At 47.9% G+C, this 19,069-nt stretch overlaps 1 protein-coding gene across 1 annotated transcript in view; it reads right to left on the reverse strand.

Moving 5' to 3' along the window:
* Positions 1–1,430: 1,430 nt before the first annotated feature.
* The window catches only part of shtn3 (shootin 3), a 150,460-nt gene continuing 132,821 nt past the window's right edge, over positions 1,431–19,069 (reverse strand). The window contains exons 14-17 of the mRNA XM_038795366.1: positions 17,131–17,190; positions 13,146–13,266; positions 12,063–12,210; positions 1,431–2,180 (exon numbers count right to left, since the gene is read on the reverse strand). Coding sequence (XP_038651294.1) covers positions 2,003–2,180; positions 12,063–12,210; positions 13,146–13,266; positions 17,131–17,190 — 507 coding nt within the window. The 3' untranslated portion in view covers positions 1,431–2,002. The remainder of the gene's footprint in view (positions 2,181–12,062; positions 12,211–13,145; positions 13,267–17,130; positions 17,191–19,069) is intronic.

A 19,069-nucleotide genomic window follows, 5' to 3' on the forward strand; every position in this document is an offset into this window, starting at 1 on the left:
CGAAAGTCAACGTGATTTCCCCCAGAGCAGCCAATTAATGACCAGGCTCGGGCTCGTCTCCAATTAAGGGCAGTGACCAAGGGCAAATCAAAAGCTTTCTTGAGTAAAGGGAGCAGCAGATTGTGATGGCAAAGCTGTAAGGGAGAAAATGGAGTTCCAACTTTTATGAATTTGGGGTAAAGAAATGCAGACTGGCCACCACTGTGGTGGTGTGGGGGGAGCGGTAGGGGGGATGGATGGGAGAACCAATCTAAAGGGCAGTCTGCAGCTAGACGCAGGAAGTCAGGGAAGGCCTTCGGCCTGCCTGAAATGCGATTCCCAGCGTGCCATCAGGAGGTTGCCTCTTGGCAGATAAACTGGCCAATGACATCTGGAGGCTGAATGTCCCCTTAATTGGCCCTTAAAGATATCAAGAGTTACCAGCCCACCATCCTGCTCTGGGAAAATGGCCTGAGGGTGGAATGGCATGCCCGCCAGCAGGATTATATATTTTTTATAGAGTGCCCAATTCATTTTTTCCAATTAAGGGGCAATTTAGCATGGCCAATCCACCTAGCCTGCACATCTTTGGGTTATGGGGGCGAAACCCACGCAAACACGGGGAGAATGTGCAAACTCCACACGAACAGTGACCCAGAGCCGGGATCGAACCTGGGACCTTGGCGCCGTGAGGCTGCAGGGCTAACCCACTGCGCCACCGTGCTGTCCCAGCAGGATTATTTTTGGCACATGCCCACCTCCACACCTGATCCCCAGCAAGGGATAAAAATCAAGGCCCTGGTTTCAGTTCTTCATGATCGCAAGAGAAGGACCTGAACTATATCTCTGCTGAATTTGCCTGTACTGCTTCGGCTCTGTCCTCATTCCACAATCTTTTATAAAGATGTGCCTATCAAAGCGATTTTAAAATATTACAGAGAAGCTATATTGTGACATCAGAGTTGTTACCATAAGGAGTCTGTTATTGTTTTACATTGGTGCTGATGTGTATTGTGCTGACAGGTGAACTAGAGGCTCCATTGAACTGAGGTATGGGGATAAGAGTGCGTCAGCATAACTGCACCACTTTCCTGTCTAGATTGGAGGCTATATACAGGGAATAAACGGTTCTGGTTCAATGTTAAAAACCCAGAGGGTCAAACTTAGCGGGAATGAGATAAAAGGGGAAGTCCAATATCTGATTATCACTCACTGACAGTACACTGGTTGTTACGGTTTTCTCAAAGTGTATTTATATCAAACTCAACTGCAGAGTGCTTTTTGATCGATAAGTGCTGGAGTGAGACAAAAGGATTTTTTTTTTAATGCTGCACTACATGAGTAAGGAAGAGAGAGGGAGATCTTAGCTCAGTATAGAGTAGATCAGAATATACCAATGTTTCTGTATCCATAACAACCTTGACCAGACTAAGTCCTGGGTTTTCTGTGGCCTCATTTTAGTGAGCTTTATTGAGAATCAGGTGGGATTGAATCTTTATTAGTTGCTTGCTGCCTAAATTCTTCTTGAAAGTGAAGTTGAAGAAATTAATAAATTACAATATTAAACGGAAAAAGAACAAGGACTGCAAGACTGTAACCAGAAGCTCTGCTGTGGTCCTCGTACAGATTTTTCAATGCATCTGTAAAACCTTTCTCACATGAGGCAGTGATGTCAAGTGTATCACAATTAGTGGTACAAAGGAAGGGAAAGGGTCATATCTTTAGACAAAGCAGTAAAAACATTTCCCCTTCTGCATTGCCCTGCTCCTGACTTTCTACCCATTCACTTTGATGGAGGTGAAAAGCGTGGCTGGTGAGTGAAGAAAAAGACATTCCTGCTCCAATGGCTTTACAATTGTCCTTGAGCGAGCCTGAGGTTCGCAGGAGGCTACACCCCGCCCCAGTTCATGCATGTTGGAAATTTCACTCGAAGCCCTGGCTAAAGGCAGTCTGGCCACACGGAGAGATTATCGTTTACAACAATAACTGCAAACTCCTTGACATCACGACCTCCCAACTGCTGTTAACAATCCGCATCCGTGCTTTCATCAATCGCGTTTTGACTCTTGGATTTGTTCTGGACCTGAGCGGGAGCGGTTCTTTGGTCAGGTGTTTCTGTGGGGCTGCTTATGGTTATCAGGATACCCTGGGGTTGGGTGATTTCTTGTTTATTTGAACATTTTCTCTTCAATTCTTCAGAGCTGAAAAAAAAGGAGAATGGTAATAAACATATGACAGAAATAAAAGCAACTCGTATTCGTACAGCACTTTTAGTGGTAAAATGGGAACAAGAGGAGGCCATTCAGCCCCCTGAGAGTGCTCTGTCATTCAATTAGATCATTGCAAGACCTGTAACCTAACTCTGTTTACCCACCATTGCTCCATATCCTTCGATACCCTTACCACATAAAATCTGCATCGCAGTCTTGAAAACATCCCCAAACACAAACAAGCCCTGAGGCGTTTGGTGATGGGGACTGGACCAGGAGATTTGGAAATCCCTAGCTTCAGATTGGCAGGTAGGTGGTGGAGTTTGATTCAGTCTTTTTGCCCTTGGAATAGGAACAGGGGAGCATTTAGACAGCTTCCTTCATGACTGAGCAGCCCTCTTCAGGATCCATTTTGTTCACCAGGGAAAGGGCTAGAAAATGTGCCCGAAAAATAGTCTGTTCTGTCTCCAACAGGGCTGGAAAACCGCATCCAGCAGGCTCATCTACCTGCGGTCAGGACATCAAAGTTAATAAACTCAATTTCAGAATCTGGAATGTACGAATCCTCATGGATAACGAGCAAAACAATCGACTGAAATGGAGAACTGTCCTTGTTGCCCATGAACTCAGGCACTTCAACATTGATGTCGCTGCCCTGCAAGAGACCCGAGGAAAAGGTGAAGGGCAACTGAGGGAAGAAGGCAGTGATTACAGCTTCTTCTGGAGAGGAAACCCCGAGGATAAGCCCAGGTCGCATGGAATTAGATACGTTATCAAGAACAAACTCTCAGAAGACAATCTTTTAATCTTCGCGGAAGCATACAGTAGAACCCACAGAACCCATCACCAGTAACACAGCGTTTCTGAGGTGGACAATCATACTCGTTACTGCTAACATCTCTAATTTGACCTGATGATGAAGGGAAGTTCATTGATGAAGCAGGTGAAGATAGTCGGACGTAGATCCTGTATGATTTACTGGGGCTGAGGTGGTTGGCACCCAACAACCATCTTCCTTTGTGCTAGGTATCATTCCAAACAGTGAACAGTATCACTTATTATTCTGATTTACTTTAATTTTGCTGTGGCATCTTGATGCCACACTTGGGCAAATGCTTCCTTGATGTCAAGCGCAGCCACTCTCACCTTCATTCTGGAAGTCAGCACTTTTATCAAGGCTGTAACGATGTTTAAAACCCAGTGACCCTGGTAGAATTCAAATGAAGCACCAGTGAGCAGGTTTTGTTCAGTAAGTGCCACTCAATAGCATTGTCGATGATACCTTCCATCATGGTGTTTGCAAGTGGACTGATTGGGTGGTAATTGACCAGATTGAATTTGTCCTGCTTTTGATGGGCAGGATGTATCTGGACAATTTCCTACCGTGTCGGGTAGATGCCAGTTCTGTAGCTGTACCGTAACAGCTTGACTGAGGATGCAGCTAGCTTTGGAACACAAAGCTTCGGGGGGGGGGGGGGGGTTCACCTTGAATTTTCTGTTCAGTACTCAAGGAAATGCAAGCAACGTTTATACAGCCTGTCCTGTATACATCAATGTAATGTAGAAATAAAATAACTTCATAAACGTATGATTAAAGAAAAAGACTGAGTCAGAAAAAGACACTCCGGATGGGTGACCAAAAGCTTCTTTAAGAGATTGAGTTTAATAGGGGTCTTAGAGGAGAGGGAATGGAGTGATAGACGTGTTGGCAAAGAAATTCTATAACATGGGGGCTAGTCAACTGACTTCAAGGCTGCCAATCGTGTGGAGATAGGAGGCAATAGTCAGAGCAAAGTAGACTTTAACAACCATTTACGTATAATGGTGCCTTTTGTTGCTGAATCACTTAAGAAGATAGTAGGACAGGTGACAAAAGCGTGACAGCCACTGGGAGCGGATGTCCTCCCCCATTCCCCCGTGGTGTCAGGTGCGCCATGATCTGACAGATATGTCGCACTGTCCCCCTACTCAGCTGAAGTTAGGTGGATTAGCCATTTTAAATTGCCCTTAGTATCCAAAAAAATGGTTAGGTGAGGTTACTGGGTTACGGGGGTAGGGTGGAGCGGTGGGCTTAGGTAGGGTGCTCTTTCCAAAGGCCGGTGCAGATGCGATGGGTCAAATGGCCTCCTTCTACTCTGTAAGTTCTATGATTCTACAATGCACTCCATTCCCTCCATGGTCTCAATGGTATGATAAAACCAATGCTGGTTCTTTCTTATCACAATAAAATGGATGAGTATCGTAATCAGTGACTGTGTTTGACTGCCCAGACCTGAATTCCATTTCAGTCTGTAAGGGAGTAGAAGACAGACTCACAAAAACCTCTGTGTACACAGATGAATGCTATTTAACATATGTTCTATTCACTTCCCTTCCACCAACAGCATTGATTATTCTTCTCCTGGTGATGAATGTTTTCCAACCTGGGAGCAACAGATTGCAAATGTTGGCGCGCAGCCGGGCAGAGCCTGCATCTGCTCAAAGCATAGGCTGCTGACTTTAGCCTAAACTGCTGGGAAGGTGTAGTGTCCATTGGTTTAATTCATCTGTATTTGATTATATGAGTCTGATAACTAATTTATGCTCACTGTACTTGATTGGTCAAGCCTGGATGTTGACTCAGAGCTAAAGTAAACAGAAAGACCTAGAGGCCGAGCTGTGAGCATGAGTGCAGACATTTTGTGATTGCACAGATATTTTGTAACTTTTGTATATGCACATTTAAAAACTAGTGTCATCTTTGATTGCTCTGAGATACAAAGCATTTATACCAGGAGGGATGCCAACAATAGGTGGAGCAGTACTCAGACATTCCCCCAAGACGATTTTGACCCTGTTCCCGGGCCAAAAACAGAAGAAGTCTAAAATCTCTTTGTTTGTGCCAGGACCTTAGTACTCGCTAGGTAATGGGTCTTTCCTGAGGCCCTCAGCTGGCAGGGCTCTTTGAATGGTATAAAGGGTAGAAGCCCGAGAACTCCCACTGATCTGCCCCATGACATAAGGGATTCCTGCAGATAGCCTACCAGAAAATGGGAAAAGCAATGTTGTGGGTGGAATCTAGTCACAGCCTGGTTCTACTCCATTTTCCAGCCCCTGGAGGGTAAAAGGGCCTGTTCCTGTGCTGTATTGTTCTTTGTTCTATCTGGAGTTCTGCTTTGGCCCTGCTCAGAATTTTGGGACCATTGCTCTCTCAGTATAATTAACTCAGAATAATAACGTATTCTAAAACAGAGTGCATTTATTATTTTCAAAAAAATATAAATTCAGAGAATCCAATTTTTTTTTTCCAATTAAGGGGAAGTATCGTGGCCAATTCTCCTATCCTGCACATCTTTTTGAGTTTAGAACACACACACAGTGCGTGTTTGTGTCAGGACCCATCAAATCTACACCGACCCACTTAGGCCGTCACTTCCATCCTATCCCCGTAACCCCTCCTAATTTTTGGTCACTAAGGGCAATTTATCATGGCCAATCTTTTTTTTTAAGCTTTTTTAAAAAAATAATTTTTATTGAGAAATTTTGATTTTATACAACAATAACGCACCTTAGTAAAATACCGAAAATAACAATAATATTAACAATCATATACATTCGCCCCATCCCCACGAACAACCCAGCATTTTAACAACAACGCAAATTAACACACTATAAGGTTACAGAATAAACACTACAATAATGCACCCCCCCCCCCCCCCCCCCCCCCCTCCGGGTTGCTGCTGCTATTGACCCAGTTACCTATCTCTGAGCCAGGAAGTCCAGAAAAGGCTGCCATCGTTTATAGAACCCTTGTATTTATCCTCTCAGGGCAAATTTGACCTTTTCCAATTTTATAAATCCCGCCATGTCACTGATCCAGGTCTCCACGCTTGGGGGCCTTGCATCCTTCCATTGTAACAGAATCCTTCGACCGGCTACTAGGGACGCAAAGGCCAGGACACCGGCCTCTTTCGCCTCCTGCACTCCCGGCTCCACCCCAACCCCAAAAATCGCCAGTCCCCACCCTGGTTTGACCCTGGATCCAACCACCCTCGACACCATCCCCGCCACCCCCTTCCAGAATTCTTCCAGTGCTGGGCATGCCCAGAACATATGGGCGTGGTTCGCAGGGCTCCCCGAACATCTGGTGCACCTGTCCTCACCCCCGAAGAACCTACTCATCCTAGTCCCGGACATGTGGGCCCGGTGCAGCACCTTAAATTGGATGAGACCAAGCCTCGCACATGAGGAGGAAGAGTTGACTTTCTCCAAGGCCTCCGCCCAAGTCCCGTCCTCTATCTGCTCCCCGAGTTCCTCCTCCCATTTAGCCTTCAGCTCCTCCACTGACGACTCCTCCACCTCCTGCATTACCTTATAGATGTCAGACACCTTCCCCTCTCCTACCCACACCCCCGAAAGCACTCTGTCCATCGTCCCCTGCGAGGGCAGCAAAGGGAATCCCTCTACCTGTCGCCTAGCAAACGCCTTTACCTGCAGGTATCTGAACATGTTCCCCTAGGGAAGGCCAAATTTATCTTCCAGTTCCCCCAGGCCCGCAAACCTCCCGCCAATAAACAGGTCCCTCAGTTTGCTGATGCCCGCCCTTTGCCATCCCCTGAATCCCCCATCCGTGTTCCCCGGGATGAACCGATGGTTGCCACCCAGTGGAGCCTCCATCGAGCCCCCTGTTTCCCCCCGATGCCGTCTCCGCTGTCCCCAGATTCTTAGGGTCGCCGCCACCACCGGGCTCGTGGTAACCCTCTTGGGGGAGAGCGGCAACGGTGCCGTTACCATGGCACCCAGGCTCGTACCTCTACATGACGCCATCTCCATTATTTTCCACGCCGCCCCTCCCCCCTCCATCACCCATTTACGCACCATTGACACATTGGCTGCCCAATAGTACCCCAGAAGGTTGGGCAGCGCCAGCCCGCCTCTATCCCTTCCTCGCTCCAGGAACACCCTCCTCACTCTCGGAGTCCCATGTGCCCACACAAAGCTCAGAATACTGCCGGTCACTCTCCTAAAGAAGGCCCTGGGGATAAATATGGGCAGGCACTGAAAAAGGAACAAGAACCTCGGAAGCACTGTCATTTTGACGGACTGCACCCTCCCCGCCAACGACAATGGCAGCATGTCCCACCTCCTGAACTCCTCCTCCATCTGATCTACCAGTCTGGTAAAGTTATGCTTGTGGAGAGTCCCCCAGTCCCTGGCCACTTGCACCCCCAGGTACCTAAAGCTCTCCCCTGCCCGCCTAAGCGGGAGCCTACCAATTCCTTCCTCCTGGTCTCCAGGGTGCACCACAAACACCTCGCTCTTGCCTAAGTTTAATTTATAACCTGAGAAGGTCCCAAACTCGGCTAGTAACTCCATCACTCCCGGCATCCCTCCCACCGGGTCCGCCACATACAGTAACAGGTCGTCGGCATAAAACGACACCCTATGTTCCTCTCCACCTCGCACCAAGCCTCTCCACCTCTCTGAATCTCTCAGTGCCATCGCCAGCGGCTCGATTGCCAGTGCAAACAACAAGGGGGACAAGGGGCAACCCTGCCTGGTCCCTCGGTAAAGCCGGAAGTACTCCGACCTCCTCCTATTCGTGGCCACGCACGCCATCGGGGCCTCATATAGCAGCCTTACCCATCTAATGAACCCTTCACCAAATCCAAACCTCCCCAACACCTCCCATAGGTACCCCCACTCCACTCTATCGAAGGCCTTCTCCGCATCCAGCGCCACCACTATCTCTGCCTCCCCCTCAATCGCAGGCATCATAATGACATTCAGCAATCTCCGCACATTTGTGTTCAGCTGCCTTCCCTTCACAAAACCTGTCTGGTCCTCATGCACAACCCCTGGCACACAGTCCTCTATCCTGGTGGCCAGGATTTTTGCCAGCACCTTAGCATCCACGTTGAGAAGAGATATGGGCCTGTATGAACCACACTGCTGGGGGTCCTTGTCCTTCTTTAAAATTAACGAGATCAGCGCCTGTGACATCGTCGGGGGCAAAGTCCCCCCTTCCCACGCTTCGTTGAGTGTCCGCACCAGCAAGGGGCCCACTAGGTCCACGAACTTTTTATAAAATTCCACCGGGAACCCATTCGGCCCCGGTGCCTTCCCTGACTGCATCTGCCCGATCCCCTTAACTAGGTCCTCCAGCTCAATCGGCGCACCCAGCCCCTCCACCTTCTCCTCCTGCACTTTCGGGAAAGAAAGTCTGTCAAGGAACCTCTCCATTCCCCTCCTCTCCCCCGTTGGCTCCGACCGGTACAGTTCCCCGTAAAAGTCCTTGAAGACCTCATTCACCTCTACCCCCTTCCGCACCACATTCCCACTCTTGTCTCTCACTCCAGCAATCTCCTTAGCCGCATCCCGCTTACGGAGCTGATGAGCCAGCATCCTACTCGCCTTTTCACCATGTTCGTACACTGCCCCTTGTGCCTTCCTCCACTGTGCCTCAGCCTTTCTAGTGGTCAGCAAATCAAATTTAGCCTGCAGGCTGCGCCTCTCCCCCAACAGTCCCTCCTCTGGTGCCTCTTCATACCTCCTGTCCACCTCCAGCATCTTTCCCACCAGTCTATCCCTCTCACTCCTCTCGCTCCTCTCCCTGTGTGCCCGGATGGATATCAGCTCCCCACGAATTACTGCCTTCAGGGCTTCCCAGACCATCCCCACCTGAACCTCCCCCGTATCATTCACCTCAAGGTACCCCTCAATACTTGCCCGGACCCTCCTACACACCTCCTCCTCCGCCAACAACCCCACATCCAACCGCCACAATGGACGTTGGTCTCGCACCTCCCCCATCTCCAACTCTATCCAATGCGGAGCGTGGTCGGAGATTGCAATGGTCGAATACTCGGCCTCCTCCACTCTCGGAATCAGTCCCCTACTCACCACGAAGAAATCTATCCGAGAGTAGACCCTATGTACGTGGGAGAAGAAAGAGTACTCACGTGCCCTCGGCCTCACAAACCTCCATGGATCCACTCCACCCATCTGATCCATAAACCCTCTCAGTACCTTGGCCGCCGCCGGCCTCCTACCCGTCCTAGAGCTGGACCGATCCAGTGAAGGATCCAACACCGTATTAAAGTCCCCCCCTATGATCAGACCTCCCGCCTCCAGATCCGGGATCCGTCCCAACATACGCCTCATAAAGCCCGCATCGTCCCAATTTGGGGCATACACACTAGCCAGTACCACCTTCTCTCCTTGTAGCCTGCCCCTAACCATCACATACCTACCCCCCTTATCCGCCACCACCTCCGATGCCTCAAACAACACATTTTTCCCCACCAGAATCGCCACTCCCCGGTTCCTCACATCCAACCCCGAGTGGAAAACCTGCCCCACCCATCCCTTCCTCAGGCGGACCTGGTCCGCCACCCTCAGGTGGGTCTCCTGAAGCATTGCCACATCCGCCTTTAGCCCCTTCAGGTGAGGCAGTACCCTCGACCGCTTCACCGGCCCATTCAACCCTCTCACATTCCAGGTGACCAACCGGATCAGAGGGCGTCCCGCCCCCCTCCCCCGTCGGCTAGCCATAGCCCGTCGACTGCCCGCCCCAGGCCAGCATCACCTGCTCGACCCCGTCCCCATAGCGACAACCCCTCACCTCTGTCCCCCCAGCCCCCACCAGCTCCTTCTTGACCCTACCAGCAGCAACCCGGTATTCCCCTTTCCCCCCCTCCCTTCCCCCCCAGGCTAGGAACCCTCCCAGCCGCGAACCGTCCTCCATTGTACTTCCGTGGGTCAGCTAACTTCTGCTGACCCCGGAAACTCCCGCCAATAGCCCGACCCCTCCCGAAGTGGGATCATCCCCCAATCTATCCCTCCTCCTGGCACCGCTCCAGCGCGGGGAAGAACCAGTTAAGGCCCCACCTCCCCCGTCACCGTCTCCGCCCCCCAGCCCCGCAGCGCGGGAAACCAGAGGAAAGCCCCCGCTTTCGCACTGCCCCACCACACCCTTCTGACGCAGCTCCCAAATATCAGACCCACTCCATACCCCCACTCCGGCATAGAATACAACATACCCCCCCCCCCGACCCTCCCCTCAAGATACACAGCCCAAACAATGTCCCACAGCACAAAAACAAAAACATAGCAGAACAACCCCTCCGTAAATAACCATATCAAAATTGCAAAAGTACTAAAACAAGACGAAAAAAAACGAAGAAAAAGAGAACACAGCAACAGCCGAATCCAGCACTAATATCTTACAGCCGACCTCGCAACCCCCATCCCCTAGTTCAAGTCCAGTTTCTCCGTCCACACGAAGGCCCACGCCTCCTCCGGGGAATCGAAATAATGGTGCCGGTCCGAATAAGTTACCCACAGGCGCGCGGGCTGCAACATTCCGAACTTTATCTTTTTTCTATAAAGCACCTCTTTCGTCCGATTAAATCCGGACCGCCGCTTAGCCACCTCCGCACTCCAGTCCTGGTAGATCCGCACTACCCCATTCTCCCAATTGGTGCTCTTCACCTTCTTGGCCCAGCGCAGCACGCCGTCCCGATCACTGAACCGGTGGAACCTCACCAGCACCGCACGCGGGGGTTCATTCTCCTTAGGCCTCCCGGCCAGTACTCTGTGTGCTCCCTCCAGCTCCAGGGGCAGATGGAGAGACCCGGCCCCCACTAGCGAATTCAGCATTACAGCCACATAGGCTGTCAGGTCCGATCCCTCTAGCTCCTCTGCAAGGCCCAAGATTCGCAGGTTTTTCCGCCTCATGCGGTGATCCAGCTCCTCGAAGCGTTCCTGCCACTTCTTGTGGAGTGCTTCGTGCCCCTCCACCTTACTCACGAGGACCACGGCCTCCTCCTCTCGTTCAATGGCCTGCGTCTGCAACTTCTTGATGGCAGCACCCTGGGTGGACTGAATCTCTGACAGCCTTCTGTTTGTTTCCTGCAGAGAGCTCAGTACTTCATCCTTGAATTCTTTAAAGCAGCGCAGGAGATCAGTTTGTTGTTTCTGGGGCCAGAGTCTCCACTCCTCTGGAGCTCTGTCGGTGGCCATCTTGGATCCCTTCCCCCGTTTTTTCTGAGGAGCTGCTGCTGTTTTTTCCACCTTTCCACTCCGAGTTCGAGGCATGGACTGCAGGGAAAATCGTTCAGCACACATTCCCCCACCGGGAGACGTCGAAAAATTTCCGTTTTGGGCTCTCAAAAGAGCCGAAAAATCTCTTTAAAACGGGAGCTCCCACATGTGTGGCTTACTGCTGCATCACTGCCACCGGAAGTCTATCATGGCCAATCTACCTAACAGCACGTCTTTGGACTGCGGGAGGAAACCGGAGCACCCGTAGGAAACGCACGCAGACACAGGGAGAACGTGCAGACTCCGCACAGACAGTGACCCAGCGGGGAATCGAACCTGGGACCTGGCGTTGTGAAGCCACAGTGCTATCCACTTGTGCTACCATGCTGCCCACGCACGGTGGGTTGTGGGGGTGAGACCCATGCAGACAAGGGGAGAATGTGCAAACTCCACACAGACAGTGACCCGGGGCTGGGATCGAACCCGGGTCCTCAGCATCATGAGGCAGCAGTGCTAACCATTGCGCCACCATGCTGCTTCAAGTGTATTTATTATTGATCACAATAATAAGTGTATTTTCATGTGTTGTTTCCTCAACTGAAATACTTCATGACTTTCATACACTGTTTATTTTTTTGACAGTACACATGAAGATGATTCAAGTTGAACAGAGACATTTTACTTGAAAACTGGAAGCTCTTAATTGGTAATGGGCATTGTGAACCCTGCCTAGGATCACCTATTAGCCGTGACCATCACTGTAGTTTAAACAGGGGCCTAATTTAATGTGTGTTCAGGCTCCATTGAGAGAACTAACAGTTGTAGCCCAGATACATCTCCAAGTTTTACCTTCCTGATTCCTTGCTATCCCGCTCCTCTGCTGCCGCAGCCTGGTGAACAGGACTGGGCTCCAGGTTATCACTTTTTCTCTCGTCGCTGTCCTTCAGGTTGAGGGATTTGGAAGAGGCAACATCGCTGGCATCTGCTTCATTTCCATCTGTCAGAGATAGGACAGCAGAAACTCTCCTCATTCATACAGTGTTACAATTAACAATACTTTTTCTTACTTATAGGTTGTATCCACAAAGTAAATTCCTGTCTTTAAGTTTGCTGTTTAATGGGGTAGTAACACAAGGATTGAAGTTTCTCTACACAACAAAGAGCAGAACCCTGTTTGTGACTCTCACTGTGCTGTTAAAGTCAATTATGGAAGTTCAAAAGGCATATAAAAGGGAGCTTGGTGACAAAACTATAATGCAGAATATTAAAAGGAATAGGAGGCAGCACAGTGAGGAAGTTGGTTCAAGAACAGAAAACAAAGATTAATTATGATGAGTGGATGTCTTACGGACTGCAGGGATATAAACATTAGAGCACAAAATTATTTCAAATGGCATGGGGAAAGGGCAAAGGGACTAAGTAAATATCTGTTTCAGAGCGCTGGTATAGGCCAGCAGGCACCTTCCTTACTGATAAATGCGAGAGAAGGTTGGTGGACTGAGACTGAGACTGATTCCATGCTGACCCAACAGGTGTACACATGCACTATCCAGGACTTGTTCTTTGATAATGGTCAAGACAGCCACCATGATTTGGTGGTCCTTCCCCCCCACCCCCCTCTCATCCGCGGCCCCCCCCCCCCCGCCCCATCCACCCACCACCACCACCACCGCCCCAGCTCAGAGGTACTGAGGCCATTTGCAGCTCTGCTACTGCATAACTCAACATAAAATGGAACTGTGCACCAAATGTTTGTGTATTTTCATGTGCTGTTTCCTCTTTAACCATTGCAGCAACCACGATGGATGCTGCTATCACGCATGGTGAGAATTATTGATACTTAAGCCTCCAGCCAAGGATAGCTGGGTTTGTATGTTCACGAACTGAAAACTGAGGAAAAAGCAAACATCCAGGGTGTGAGCGACTCGTTACCCTTCGGGCTGTAATCTGAAGTCTGTTTCCGCCTCCGTCTCAGAACAACCTCCAGCTCGTTCTCTGTCTTGTTCTGACTTACATCTGGAAACCCCCGACTTGGGCTCTTCTTCATGGAATCCTGTGAGCAGACAGTGGGAAATCAGATGCACTATGTGCTGGCACAAACACGATGGCCCAGTGACCCCTTTCTGTGCTCTTTCTATGATTCTATATGTTACACTAAGTGCGACCAACTGCAGACACACAAATCATTGACATCAAACTCAAGCTTGTAAGTTTAACTCATAAGTTATAACTTTAAGTAGTAAACATGTATACGTGCAGTTCTTTATTTGTGGCACAAAGACTTGGGCCTAGCATGTTGATGGTACCGTACCAGTTTTAAAGGTGCAAACTAGGTGCCTACGCATGTACATTTTAGACAGGAAATATGTCACCTGATATACTGGTAAAATCTTGTGCATTGGTCAATGCCTGAAGCAGGCCTTAGACCCTTTGCATATTTGATTAACAAGGTGCTTAATGTCTGTTTGAGACCTCTTTTGCACAGTGTTGTGGCTAGTATTCTTAGGTCTGTGGCAACCATTTAGCTATTTTTAAAGAGATTACTCGAGTGTGCCTCCAAAAAGGCATTCTTTTTTTAGATTCACCTCATTGTGGAGAACTAATATACCTTATTAGGGACCCAACATTGGAAGTGGAGGGGAGGTGGTTTTAGAACCACCTCCCTACTTTTTCTTCGGACCCCTCTGTCCCCATCTACCAATCACTTATGCCTGAGTCCTTTGGCAATCCTAGGCCTCTCCCAGGGTACTTTAACGACAGCAGCTGCTACCAGTGGGGATGCCGGCATTGGAGAGGTGATGGCCTCCAAATGGCTAGCAACTGTCGATGGGTGGGATTTTCATCCCGGGGTCCTGGATCCTGGGGAGGCAATACAGGCTTTCGTGGGTGAGACTGCCGTCGCAAGATTAAATTCTGCCCAGTTTTCAGAAAGGATTGTGTTATTTGACAGAGTTGCAATGAGAGTTATGAGATATATCAGGATTACAATGAAGAGACATATGTCAGTCTGTGCAATGAAGGCTATATTTTTAAATACATCATATCAGACAAACGTGTGTTTTTGGGAGTGTGTAACAGTTTGTTGTGTAATAGGCATACTGAGATTTAGGCGTGTTTTATTTGAGAAGGATTAACAATAATAATAATCTTTATTGTCACAAGTAGGCTTACATTAACACTGCAATGAAGTTACTGTGAAAAGCCCCTAGTCACAACATTCTGGCGCCTGTTCGGGTACACAGAGGGAGAATTCAGAATATCCAAATGACCTAACAGCATGTCTTTCAGGACTTGTGGGAGGAAACGGGAATACCCGGAGGAAACCCACGCAGACATAGGGAGAACATGCAGACTCCGCACGTAAAAGGATATATCAATGTGCTACAATAAAAGGATGCACTATTTCAGATAGTTTTATCATGAAGGGTGTGTTATCTTAGTCTGCATTATAATCAGAAGTATTTTGTCTGATTCCTCACAAATATTAAATGATCAGGCTATTTAAGAGTATTTTGCTAAACAGCAATATATCTGAGTATAATGTGGAAATATTAGTGTGTGCCAAAGTAATCATGTGAATAATTTACTAGAACCCATGATTGTTAATTCAATATATGCCTTGACAGGAGGTCTGCCTCTGTCTCTTGACCTTGCATTCACCAACAATTTGCCTCTTTTCTGACCATAGTAATTAAGCTCAAATCAGAAAAACCAGCTCCTATTTCTCACTTGACTGTGTCTGCTGCACTCAACAGAACACCGAGTCACAGCATTGCTTCATGATCATGAGTCGAGTTTGGATGATGTTCCTTACTGACTGATTTACCTGAAGAAAACTGTTTTAAAATCTAGAGTGCATCGAATGGGTGACTTGGGGGAAAAGGGAATATTCTTTATTAAGCAGCCGCAGACATGGGGGTTCCTGTATTCAGGGGCTGAGTGGAGAGGGGAAATAAGCCAGTAGCAGTCTTCCCTCACTCTAATGCTAAATCTCAAGGAATTTCCCGCTTTTTAAAAACTTCTGCTGAAAAATAGAAGGGAAAATTGACAAATATCAAACACAAAGCGATGCCCACTTATTTCACTTAAACAGCCTTGTTGTGTGGCCGAAAAAAAACTGTTCAGAGACAGGGTGAGTTATACTAAGGGGAATTTTTATATGACAGTAATAATAAAATACACAGTTTCCAATCAAAGATTATTTCATAGAAAGGCAGTGTTATAATGTCCCATTGACATGGGTTTTTTGTATAGTGGACGTTGACAATAGAGAGGGTGTTTTATTTGGTTTGGCTAATATGGTAGTCATAAATAATGCCACTGGGTACTTCCCTCAGGTTCTCCTGCTCAATCACTGTAACTTTGGGAGAGGATCTGCACAAACCACAGCCAACACCGTGAATGGGTTTCAGATAATCTTCCACAATCAGTACAGCAGCTGAGTGAGAAGAACATTCTGAGCATGTCTGTTTTAGCAAAAAGTGCCATTATGAGTAGTATCAAAGTTTAAGGCTGAATGAGAACTGTTTGTAACCATGGTAACCTCTCTGACATTGACCTGGGCTTCTCATGGCCTATCTTCTCTGTTGTAACCTGCACAGATCCTATTGGGTAGGGACAGTTCGTTATCCCATGGATCTTGGGGAATATGAGCTCTCCGGATTAGCGGGCAGGACAATAATTAGCCTCTTCTGTTGTATAAATAGAGTCGACAAGTTAGGTACCAGCTAGAGAGAAGACCAGTAGCGAATGGCCTCCTTCTCCACTGTAAATTCTATAATTCTATGATTAAAATCAACCACTTTCTTGTTTTCAAACATCTGCTTCTGCAGCTCAGTGTCAAATTTTGTTCGACAACGCCCCTGTGATGTGGCTTGGGATATGTTTTACTGCTTTAAAGGCATTGAATAAAATGGAAGTTGTTGCTGCTAGAGTCAGTGAAGTGTTATATCAGAAGTGACGGCGTTGGGGAATTGTGAAAAGCCTTTCTGCGTAGTTTCCAAACTATGAGGTACCAGAGGCAATGTGGGCTATTTCATATTCCGTTTATATTGACAACAGCTTCCTTTGGAAGTGATGCTTTAATCTGCTCCGTTTCCATTTCTAACTATGTGGTGCATTGGGCTGCAACAGACAACGGCAGGTGCACGAGTCCCCTGCATGCACACTTGCTCCAAAGTTGCGATTGTGGCTTTAACGGAACTATGAATGTGTGATTCTCAGTCAGCTTAAAAAAAAGCCCAGACTACTTTAACCAGTTTGGCTATGCACTCCCCCCACTGGCGGAGGGTGGCATTCACAGCTAACAATGCACTGGGGGCCTTCACAGGTAGGCTGCGGTCACAGCCTGTTGACTTCAGTACCAGTGGTAGGCAGGGTTTTAGCACTCATAAATCAAAGACTACTTGGAATGGGGTATCAGAGAAAGAACAAATATGCTTCCATTTTGTCACATCTCTCAGAAGCCATCCCAAAATCCTTGACACCAAGATACTTTGAAGCACAGCTCATGCCTATATGTAGGTAAACACAGCAATACTTATTCTTTATAGCAAGGTCTGACAAAAAACAGTGAGGTGAATAACTTGCGCAAATGAGTAAGTTAAATTGATTATGACCAGAAAAACATCCCAATCTTTTCATACTTTACAGGGCTTCTTCAGTAGCAAGATTAGCATCTTCGGAAGCCAAGTAGAATAATCATAGCAATGCAGTCACTGGAGACTCAGAGGAGACCGCTCAATGTGAAGGAGCGGGTAGCGACTCTCTTTGTTGCCATGGGACCTTTAATGTCCACTTGATATATGCGGACAAGAGTAATCCACTCTGACCATCAATGTAAGTGTTGTTTTACATTTACTGCTGGTGCCTAAAATTGTGGCTGTTAAGAGAGGGTTAAATTTGTTCTTTAAATTACCAGGATCCCCTTCAGCTCGTCCATGGCACTCTCCTGTGCTTTCTCGTCCACTGGTGGCGGCTGTCAGGGTAAAAACAAACATAGAGCAGGGATGAATGATGGCGTCCGCAGCAAACTGCTTCCCCTCAGCTGCAGAGCACATGGAGTCCTGCTCCAAACGTCCCTAGGGCAAGTTAGCATCTTGTTCTTACCAACTGCAGCTTCCTCCCATCTGCCAACTCAGTTTAAATAAACAAAATAGGCCTTCTCCTTCCATCTGTAATTATCAGTTTTAATCAGACAGTCCTGTTCTTTGTTAACATTGTCCACAATTGAATCAGAATTACCTCATCCAGGGGGAGAAGGGGGAAAATATGCAAGTTGGTTCTCATGCTGTTCCATGGTACATGGGTTACTGACCATTTTGCCACCTCAAAGGGCTTTGATGGGAAGAGCGGCCTCCATTTTAGTCAGTATGCCAACTCTTTATTTTTCTCTCCCCCGCCAACCCTTAACTCCAGGGCATCTATCCACAGTGTTATAACCCACATAGAACATAGAATATAGACCATAGAACAGTACAGCACAGAACAGGCCCTTCGGCCCTCAATGTTGTGCCGAGCAATGTCCGAAACCAAGATCAAGCTATCCCACTCCCTGTCATTCTGGTGTGCTCCATGTGCCTATCCAATAACCGCTTGAAAGTTCCTAAAGTGTCCGACTCCACTATCACAGCAGGCAGTCCATTCCACAGCCAAACCACTCTCTGAGTAAAGAACCTGCTCTGACATCCTTCCTATATGTCCCACCCTGAATCTTAATAGTTATGCCCCCTTGTAACAGCTACATCCACCCGAGGAAATAGTCTCTGAACATCCACTCTATCTATCCCCCTCATCATCTTATAAACCTCTATTAAGTCGCCTCTCATCCTCCTCCGCTCCAAAGAGAAAAGTCCTAGCTCCCTCAACCTTTCCTCATAAGACATATCCTGCAAACCAGGCAGCATCCTGGTAAACCTCCTTTGCACCCTTTCCAATGCTTCCACATCCTTTCTATAATGAGGTGGCCAGAACGGCACACTATACTCCAAATGTGGTCTCACCAGGGTCATGTATATTTGCAGCATAACCCCGTGGCTCTTAAACTCAAGCCACCGTTAATAAACGCTAACACACTATAAGCCTTCTTCATGGCTCTATCCACTTGAGTGGCAACCTTCAGAGATCTATGGACATGAACCCAAGATCTCTCTGTTCCTCCACATTCCTCAGAACCCTGCCGTTGACCATGTAATCCGCATTCAATTTTTTTCTACCAAAATGAATCACCTCGCACTTATCAGGGTTAAACTCCATCTGCCATTTTTCGGCACAGCTCTGCATCCTATCAATGTCTCTTTGCAGCCTACAACAGCCCTCCACCTCATCCACTACTCCACCAACTTGGTGTCATCAGCAAATTTACTGACCCACCCTTCAGCCCCCTCCTCCAAGTCATTGATGAAAATCACAAATAGCAGAGGACCCAGCACTGATCCCTGTGGTACACCGCTGGTAACTAGTCTCCAGTCTGAAAATTTTCCATCCACCACCACTCTCTGTCTTCTATGTGATAGCCAGTTACTTATCCAATTGGTCAAATTTCCCTCTATCCCACACCTCCTTACTTTCTTCATGAGCCGACCATGGGGAACCTTATCAAACGCCTTACTAAAATCCATGTATATGACATCAACTGCTCTACCTTCATCTTAGTTACCTCCTCAAAGAATTCAATCAAATTTGTGAGGCAAGACTTACCCTTCATGAATCCGTGTTGACTATCCCGGATTAAACTGCATCTTTCCACATGGCCATATATCCTATCCTTCAAGACCTTTTCCATTAACTTACCGACCACCGAAGTAAGACTAACTGGCCTATAATTACCAGGGTCATTCCTATTCCCTTTCTTGAAC

This window comes from Scyliorhinus canicula, chromosome 4, assembly GCF_902713615.1.
Source record: "Scyliorhinus canicula chromosome 4, sScyCan1.1, whole genome shotgun sequence".
Taxonomy (NCBI): Eukaryota; Metazoa; Chordata; class Chondrichthyes; order Carcharhiniformes; family Scyliorhinidae; genus Scyliorhinus; species Scyliorhinus canicula.